The following is a 9,535-nucleotide window of genomic DNA, read 5'->3' on the forward strand; positions in this document are numbered from 1 at the left end:
GGACCAGCCCTGCATATAGTGTGCCCCTTAGTGGGGGAGGGCCAAGGTGAACTTTGATTTTACAACCCCTCTCCCCAGACGTGCACTGTATACTCTCTGAACCTAGCTGAGGATCTGGCCCATCGTACTGTACTTAAGACGTATTCCTCTCATCATCACCTACAGTGCTCTAAAATTCAGTATTAATTCTTTATCCAGTGATTTTATTTTCAAAAACACACAAGAACGTTCAGATCCTTCCGATTTGGTTACTGTTTTATTTATAATGTTTTGTTACAATCACTGTGCCTAAATATAATCCCCTGTCAAAAATTGTAATTAAGATGATCCTGCTTTATCATATGAGAAACAGCACTTTCCCTCTTCAGTAAAGACACAGGGTTTCTCAAGTCAAAGCAATAAAACCTACTGCAGGTTTACCTGTGTGTGAGGTAAAGAGAATTCCTCCTTTCCAACAGCGTTATAAATAAATATTGCTGGTTTAATCTGGCAGAGAATAAACACCCCCAATACAGGGGTGCTGAGAGAAACTGAACCAAACTGTGCACCCTGTGTATGATAGAAACCCCTTCCAGCCAGGGCGTGCGGCTGCACCCCCAGTTCCAGCACCTGGGGCCCAACAGTTTCCACACCAAAGTTTTAATTAATTGTAAATAAAGGTTTTTTTGGACCGTTGACTAAAATGTGTGTACAGAACTGTTCATTCTACTTCAGCGTCCCTAGGGCAAGAATGGTAGCTCCCTTTTCAGCCGATCAGGCTCCTTCATTACTCAAAGAAAGAAAACGACTTAAAACAAGAAAAAATGGAAAGGGGGCCATGAAGGTAATGCAACTGGAATATAACCAAATGCTCGAGACCCCATTTCCAGAGAGCTGGTACAGATGCAGTAGGTTGTAGATCTCCTATCATTAAGGCACATGGTGAACATAACAGCATATAAACCAGCTTGCTCATTCTTTTGAGTCGAACATTCTATTCCAGTAGTAGAGGAAGGCCGGTGAGTTGCTGGCACCTATAACAATTAGCAGTAGTAGATACATCATCATCATTATAGCAAAACGATGATTGGAAAACCAAGATGACTGACTAGAAGGCCTGTGGAGGGAAAAAAAATGCATAAAAAGCATGAATTACATCAAATATAATCTTGTCACATTAAGACACATTTATTATGTTTTATTATTTTTAAATGATCTTGCAAGCTTTGATAAAGATTTTCCTAGCTACTGCTTTTGCTCCTTTATTTGCTTTGGGATCCCTTTTTGCTTCCTGTAAGTGGAAGCATGTCTTGCTTTTGTATTTTTGGATTTTGAGAGAGAGAATGCTGTACAAATAAGATCCGTCTATCTCGCACTTGCACCATGCTCATCGTACTGGTGAGTTGAACTCTTACCTCCTGTGTTGTTTCTGTGAATATACTAATAAGTATTTAACTCGTAAAAGCTGATTGTTTGTGACAACAAAGTATTTCTGTGGAACATCGCCCCCTTCGCTGTTTTTTACTCTTGCTCTTTTCCTGTCTATTTCTTCTGAATCTGTACGGGACAAAAGGAGGTTTTCTTGGGAATGGGAAGGAAAGCAAAAGCACATGTATGACAGTAAAGGAAGACGGGTCAAGGCATAGGAGTTGGAGTTAGGAAACAGGGCTCTTATTCCCGGCTCTACCTCAAATTTCAATGGTCCCTCCTAGCATCCCAAAGGAGAATCAGAGTTGTGTTAAGGCTACACCAGCCCCTGCTGGTTATCCCTGGCATGGGAGTACTATGGGTTGGGAGCGGAGAAGGGGCACATTAGAGATAGGAGAAGGCAGGCCGAGAGCACAATGCTTGAGGGGTTGCTAACATCAGAAAGGATCAAGAAATAATACAACAGGATCTAGAACTGTGGGAAGAAAACAGCAAAATGAAATCTGACTACTAGAATATGGGCCTTGTTATGAGTCAAACATGCATAAGTACAGAAAGCGTATTAATCTTGCTGTTACAGGAATACCTTGGCTTGGGTTCACTTCTGGAACAAATGAAATAACTCTGCATTACAGAACACATTCTGTTATCGTATTGACGCTAGATTAAAACAAAATAGGATGTTATTTTGGTTTTGATACTGATCTAGCAGGGTCCCACTACCAGAATGATCAAATTTTATTGTTTCCATTTTTGTGGAAAGCTTTTGTAGATTTGCTAATGGGTCATCCAGAAAAGGTGCCCCCCGGTCAGTTTCTGCAGAAGGGAAACTAGTGTACACGAGTACATTCTTAGCTGTATTACTGCACATATACACAACCCAAGACCTGAGGAGTATTAATAGACTAACAAACACTCTAGTTGTAATTATTTTTATACACTCACCTTTCTTCTTCACCTGGCATTTTACATCTGGATGATCGATAATCTCACAAACAGCTACACAACTAAGGATAGGGCCCAAAACACTATGTTGCCACCCAAGACCGTGAGGGCTATAAAGTAGAGCAAGGCTTAGATCACTGGTAAGGTAGGTACCTTCACCAAACAAGGATGTCTGAAATAGCACAAAGGTAAATCAAGAGAGACTGCATCAGATCAAACACTCTGAATGTCCACAGTGAACAATAATACAGCGTACCACTGCGCTTTCCTTTCCAAATGCCAGCACGCTGTTTCCAAAAGTATTATGGAGCTTAAACACAGCAGTGACATTCAGAAGTCTCAGTTCTTAAACTCCTTAGCGCTGGACTACAGACAGATTTTGTACCAGTGTAACTATTTCAGTTAGGGGTGTGACTTTTTTTTTTTTAAACGGATTAAGCTAGACCAATATATGCACTTTTTAAACCACACTCAGGAGGTTGTACAGCTTTAACTATGCTGGTATATTTAAAGTGGTGCAAATTCTGTGCATGAACAAGGCCTTAGTGACATTTAGAAACCTGCTTTGCGAGGGAGAAAAGTTCTTTTCAAGTGTGATTTTTTTTTCCCCCAAATGCAATTGCTTTAATAGTTCAGAAACATAGGATTTGCCACCCCATGTAATCTAGCACGCTGCCTCCCACTGTAGTCAATGTGATAACTCATGAGGGTGGGGGAAAAAATCAAAATGCCCTGTGCCCTCCTGGCAAGGTAAAGATTCTTTCTTGCCCTCTGTGACCCTAAAAGTGTGAGCCTTTTAACTTTTTGTTTTCATGTGAACTTTGGTGCTTATGAAAGTGAGGTAGTAAGAATGTGGGGATGAAATTAAAAAAAAATAAGTCACTGTTTCATACGTGACCCAGGTTGGTAGTGACTGTGTGTTTCTACTGTCTGGCAGCTATGTGACAACCTACATGAAAAGAAGTGATAGTCCCAGCTAGCTTCTATCAAACAGGTATGGACATCCACAAAGTCATCCCCCCCACAACCAAATAACATCCTTGTTAGCAATCTCCTGGCAGATGCAAAGGACTCTCAGTTAGCAGATAGTTTCTCACCTTTAGAGGTGGTCCAAAGTTGATACCTGGGCAGAGAGCACCTACACTGACCATGTTCCTCCTGGTATAAGGCTAGAGATCTTCCATCTCTAGGGCTGTCAAATAAGCCAGCATTTTTCAGAGGCACTAAATTCATCTTTTTATTTTTAAAGTGAAGGATGGCTACAACCAGGCATATTGGAGAAACGACTATAATTTAATGCCTATGTTTCACATCACCTGCATTTTTTAAGCTCAATCTGAATTATAAAACCCAGTACAATCATATGCAAAGTTAACAGTGTTGCCATCAAGGAAAACAAATAGCAACATGAGATATCAGATCACATTTTTTTTATCCCTACACAAGTTTGTACATTTGTTTCACAAACTCTGAGGGGTGTTTTAATGAAGGATAAAGCTGTGTGTTCAATGCAAGAAATACTGGAAACCTTACCCTATTTAAATGGCAATGTAAACCATTGTGCAGTATGGAATGGAAGTTCTCAAGGCGACTCCCATGGAATGCATAAATAAGTTTCCTTTCTCCCCTGGTTTCATCAAATTTGGCATTCATCTGATCACAATACACTATTTCAAACAGGAAGTCAGGAGTAGGAACGGCATCACTTGACATTCCTGTCAACTCTTGGATCTTCTCATACTTAAAAACAGAAAGGAATCCTAGTATTATTTTTAAAAGGTCTAGATTGTTCATTGGAAATTTGCTTAGACTCTCAGATCCTTTCCTAGTTCCTATATATATTTACCTATGTGCATTTATAATTCAGTATTAATACCCAGCTAGCTGGTAATGGTAACCATAGAAGACCAAGTGGATTGTGGGAACTGTAAGGGTTTATTTTTCCTCCACGCTCCTGCCCTCTTCTCCTTTGCTGCTTCTCTATGAATACACATGAGCTTTACTGAGTGGTAAGGTTATGACATCAAAGTTAAATGTCCCCCCCCACCTCCTCTCCCAATAATGGGACTCAGATATCAGAGTTAAGTGGATGATGCAATGAGAGGGAGGAAAAGAAGAGAGACATCGTTATGGTGTCATCATCCCAACACACAAACAAGGCTATGATATAGATATATTCATGAGATATGTTCCTTGGGAAAGAAAAAAATGTGGAACTAAGACATTTTTATCATTTCCAGCAGCATCCACAACTCTCTTAGGTACTTACACAGTCTCCATTATTGTAGTATCTGAGTGCCTCACAATGTTTAACACATTTATCCTCACAACGTCCCTGTGAGGCAGTGCACATTTTACAGATTGGAACCTGAGGCACAGAGAGACCGTTACCTACGCAAGATCATACGGAGCATGGAAACAAACCCCGGTATCCTGCCTCCTGGGCTGGCATCTGAACCACTAGCTCATTCTTCCTCCTCAACACGAGGTGTTTTCTAAATAGAAAAACTGGCATGGTCCCTGCCCTGAGGCCCTCACAATCTGAACACAGGGTAGGGGTACAACATTCAATAGAGTGGTCAACTGTGATTAACCATATATTAGCAATATAAGGGTTTTGCTAAGACAAACCTTTGGGGTTTTAATAGGAAATAATAGATTAATCACCACTCAGTCATTCACTTGCTTTTGCTGCACACATTCCTCCTCCTGTTCCTTCTCTATTTAGATTTTGATCTCTTTGGGGTAAAGACACTGTCTCTTTATTCATCTATGCCTACCGGAAAATGCGTTCACTTGACATACTTTTCAATCCTTACAATAAACAACCCTTAAATCCCAGGTTGAGGTAACCACCTGCATGCAAGTGGTTGTGTTAAATAGAAAACTCATGTCATGAAACTTTCATAAGAATTTGAAATCTTACCTCCTTTTTCTTAGTACTTTGTATAGTTAAGAATTTAGATGATAAAATCCAGCTAAACAGATCCCATGTCCTTTTATCTGTGTCTGAAATAGACTCTGGAAGTTCTTTTAAGCTTGGCAAAGCATTTGTATCTGCAAGCTAATGTAAGAAAGATGATTAGTGTGGTTTGCATCTCTTCATCATCACGATTAAATAGAGACCTCTAGTGGTAAGAAAATAATATTTCACTCTAATGGGGATCTGTGGGGTACAAGTTGAAAAACAATTTCCAATTAATTACAAGAATCACTTCTGAAAAACTTACACTGAGATTACGTGGGGAAATTTGTCATTTGTTCTGACATGCAACACTGAGTACTATGTGTGAGCAAGTTACAGGTCTTCTATAATTCTATGATCTATATTCAGCAGCAGCATCCATGGGGTATGCATAAGAACAGTGAGCAAAAACATCTGAATGTGGTCACTACATCAACACAGAGGCAATATCTGGAGTGGTATAAGTGTGACAGATATTGCCATCCCATGTAATATTTTTGGGAACCATACCGTATTAAGTTATGTATCACTGTGGGCATAGGCGCCGACTCCGTGGGTGCTCCAGGGCTGGAGCACCCATGGGGAAAAATTAGTGGGTGCTCTGCATCCACCGGCAGCCAAGCTCCCCTCACCCCACCTCCTCCTCCTCCCCTGAACGCGCCGCATCCCCTCTCCTCCACCTACCTCCCAGCACTTCCCACCTGGCCACTGAAAACAGCTGTTTGGCAGCGTTAGCATGCTCGGGGATGGGGGGGAGGAGCAGGAACGTTGGCGCGCTGAGGGGAAGAGGCGGGGATGGGGCCAGGATTTGGGGAAGGAGTTGGAATGTTGGCACGGAGGGAACGGAGTTGGGGCGGGGACTTGGGGAAGGGCTTGGAATGGGGGCAGGGGTGGGGCCTCATGGAAGGGGTGGGGACGGGTGGGGGGGGGTCGAGGACCCACGGGAAAGAGGGGAAGTTGATACCTATGACTGTGGGCCAGGGATTATATGCAACACCAGGAGGGAAGAGTTACCACAACTCCTCCATGAATCAAAACAGTGAGGTGGTGATTACGGTGACTCATTTAAGTTGTAAACATCTCCAGAGAGATGCCACCCCAAGGAGGCTTGCACATACTGGTTCAAACTGGATTTGCCAGAGAGCAACAGACGGGGGAAAAAAATAAAAGGCTTTTGATATTATTTTACCTGTTAAACCTTTTCAGACTTTCAAACTCAGACTCAGAAGCTTCCAAGTCTACATTTGTCATTTACCTTCTAAATCTCAATTCCTTAATCTATCTTACTGCATTTCAGACTCGCAAAATTTTACTTACCCACTTATACTGGGCAGAAAACATATCCATTTTTTATCATTAACTGAGCAAGAGTAGGTATTTTGTTTGAGCTAGTAAATGTACATAGTTATGCACGGCTGCTTTGACTCTTTAGTTACAGAGAAAACAATGTATTTTAAACCTGCTTTATAGTTTCCATTCAACTTAGATATAAACCCTTGGGCCGGGACCTCATTTTTATGATTGTCTGTAAAGAGCCATGTAGGCTTTTGCCCATATATAAGTTATAACACAATATACGCAGTAGTATGACAGCTTTTCTACTTTTTTAATTTATTTATTTTTTTAACTTCCAGAGCCGTGTACAAATTACACTGCATTTATTTGGAAGGACACCATTAAACCAGTGATTCCCTCCTTCCCCTTATGCAGAGGGCTATGTGCTCAATATGGCATCTGTCTGTTTATTCAACATCACATGCCTGAAAAGGTGTTTTCCTCCAACCAAAACGGAAATTCACCTTTGGACAGGGACCATGTCTGGAAAGTTTCCATCCTAGAGGAGGGTTTTTCAGAAAGTTGTGAAGTTGAAAATGTTATAGTGGCAGCTGTTTTGCAATTTTCACTCGTGGACAGTGTTCAAACACATACATACAGAGCACAACCTAACAGCCTCATGTGTAGTCAGAAAAATCAAAATTGGGTGAGGGGATTCGGAGAATTATGGTAGCCACCTGTCCTTAACAAGGATCCAAGTTTTTATAATATATGTGCCGCTAATGCTCACGCCATATCTTGCCACCGCAGGGAATCTGTCCGTGTCCTCGGTGTGTACAGAAAACCAGATACATTGAACAGGCTCCAGAACGAAGGGCCTGAAGCAGTAGCTGCACTGAGCAGGGAACTCTGAGTGAATCAGACTCTTACCCCCAATCTGAGAGGACAAGGGGACACATTTACAATGCAGGAAAGCACCGTGTGGAAGTGGTAACCCTCCACTGCACCCCTCAGTCAGCCAGAAAACAAGGGGAAGGTAAGGCAAGCCTGCACAGCCGGTGTGCTTAAACCAGGAGGTGCCAGAAATGGAGTCAGCACTAGTCAAGTGGATAATCATGTTAATAATACTTAGCACATTTCATCTTGGAGGCACTTTATAGATTTTAACTAATTGCTCCTAACAACACTCCTGTGAAGTTGCATTCAGTGCATCAGTAATGAAAACGAGTGACTTGTTTATAGGATCTGTTCTGGGCTTTGTTTTTACGTGGAACTAATTACACGTGTGCTCTGAAGGAATACCTGCTGCTCTTCCTCTCCCCTCCCCACTCACCGGGTGCCAAGCTGTCCCCTCGGAGGGGATGATAACTCACCAATGCATCAAAATCCTTGCTCTCCTCATTGGCATAGAGGCCTGGAAAGGGTCTCAGGACGGAATCACGCTTGTAGCTCTGTAAAGCAGAGACAAAGAGGCTGCACTTCAGATCCGCAGCCAAGATGTCCCTGCGGGTGGCCTCCTTGATCTTCTCCCTCAGGGCAGCATCGCTGGGCCTGCGGGGCAGCATCCCCACCAGGGGTCTGGCCAGGAAACACACAGGGCAGCAGCTCAGCAGAGGTTAAAGCCCTTCCCTAATGCTCACGGGGGGGGGACACACCAATCTGCTACCCCACAGCTGTCCTCACCCCACCCACACACCCTGCCATCCGTGTCTCAGGGATTTACAGAACATGTACCCTGCCCTGCAGTTCCCCTCCATCTGACTGCCCTTGGGCCCCCAGATCACCCCCTACACTGCCCTCCAGCCTCCTCCTCCTCCTCCTCTCTCCCCTACTGCCCCCAGCCTGCCCCCCCCTCCGCCCCCTATACTGCCCTCCGGCCTCCTCCTCCTCTCTCCCCTACTGCCCCCAGCCTGCCCCCCCAGCCCGGTATACTGCCCTCCGGCCTCCTCCTCCTCTCTCCCCTACTGCCCCCAGCCTGCCCCCCCCCGCCCCCTATACTGCCCTCCGGCCTCCTCCTCCTCTCTCCCCTACTGCCCCCAGCCTGCCCCCCCAGCCCGGTATACTGCCCTCCGGCCTCCTCCTCCTCTCTCCCCTACTGCCCCCAGCCTGCCACCCTCCGCCCCCTATACTGCCCTCCGGCCTCCTCCTCCTCTCGCCCCTACTGCCCCGGCCCCTATACCGCCCTCCGGCCTCCTTCTTTTTCCCCTACTGCCCCCCCAGCCCCTATACTGCCCTCCGGCCCCCTCCTCTCGCCCCTACTGCCCCCAGCCTGCCCCCCCGCTCCCCTCCTCTCGCCCCTACTGCCCCCAGCCTGCCCCTCCGCCCCCTATACTGCCCTCCGGCCTCCTCCTCTCGCCCCTACTGCCCCCAGCCTGCCCCCCCCCGGCCCGCTATACTGCCCTCCGGCCTCCTCCTCCTCCTCCTCCTCCTCCTCTCCCCCCAACTGCCCCCTCCAGTCCCTTCTCCCCCTTATTACTCCCAGCCCCCGCACCCCGCGCTACCCACCCGGCAGCCCAGGCCCAGTAGCGCCCCCCGCTCTCCCGGGCTGGGCTCGGCTCCCCCGCCCCGCGGCCTGCCTCGCCGGCCGGAAGCCGCGGCGGCCTCTGGTTCCCGGGGCCCCGCCCAGCCCCGGCGGCTGACGGCGCCTCCCTCCTGCACACGGGCCGGGCGAGCGGGGGCAGCGGCCAGCCCGGTCCCCGAGGGGCTCCGGAAAGGGGAGAGGACCCCCCCCCCGTGTCTCGGCTGGGCCCGGATCGGGGCCGGGGGACCCCGTCAGCGCCAGCCCCCTGCCCTGGGACACCACGGCCCGTGACTGTTTGGCTGTCCCCACATTGTCTGTCTCCCCCGCGATTTCCCCGCCCCCCCATTGTCTGTCTCCCCCCGACTTTCCTTCTGACCCCCCCGACTGTCCCCCCCGATTGTCTCCCCATTGTCCTTCTGTCC

At 46.4% G+C, this 9,535-nt stretch overlaps 1 protein-coding gene across 2 annotated transcripts; it reads right to left on the bottom strand.

Annotated features, from left to right (window-relative positions):
• Window positions 1-237: 237 nt before the first annotated feature.
• PARP16 (poly(ADP-ribose) polymerase family member 16) lies at window positions 238-9,213 on the bottom strand. Of its 2 annotated transcripts, XM_037911102.2 has the most exons (7): window positions 9,098-9,213; window positions 7,966-8,170; window positions 5,279-5,416; window positions 3,886-4,092; window positions 2,353-2,524; window positions 1,395-1,536; window positions 238-1,096 (listed from the first exon to the last, which is right to left on the bottom strand). In XM_037911102.2, exons 2-7 carry the CDS (start codon window positions 8,155-8,157, stop codon window positions 952-954), a joined length of 996 nt encoding a protein of 331 aa, XP_037767030.1. In that variant the 5' UTR covers window positions 8,158-8,170; window positions 9,098-9,213; the 3' UTR covers window positions 238-951. The 2 variants fall into 2 exon arrangements, with proteins under 2 accessions (XP_037767030.1, XP_043379771.1); XM_043523836.1 differs by lacking the exons at window positions 3,886-4,092; window positions 9,098-9,213.
• Window positions 9,214-9,535: the final 322 nt, after the last annotated feature.

Source organism: Chelonia mydas, chromosome 10, assembly GCF_015237465.2.
Source record: "Chelonia mydas isolate rCheMyd1 chromosome 10, rCheMyd1.pri.v2, whole genome shotgun sequence".
Classification (NCBI taxonomy): domain Eukaryota; kingdom Metazoa; phylum Chordata; order Testudines; family Cheloniidae; genus Chelonia; species Chelonia mydas.

What these genes read in the sequence shown, in the direction of transcription:
- PARP16 (XM_037911102.2), bottom strand. Translation starts at nt 8,157, where the DNA reads ATGCTGCCCCGCAGGCCCAGCGATGCTGCCCTGAGGGAGAAGATCAAG. An exon ending in AAAGTACTAAGAAAAAGGAG is followed by an intron (nt 4,093 to 5,278) that starts GTAAGATTTCAA and finishes TCTGTTTTTAAG; the next exon opens with TATGAGAAGATCCAAGAGTT. An exon ending in TCACAGAAACAACACAGGAG is followed by an intron (nt 1,097 to 1,394) that starts GTAAGAGTTCAA and finishes TTCCCTCCACAG; the next exon opens with GCCTTCTAGTCAGTCATCTT.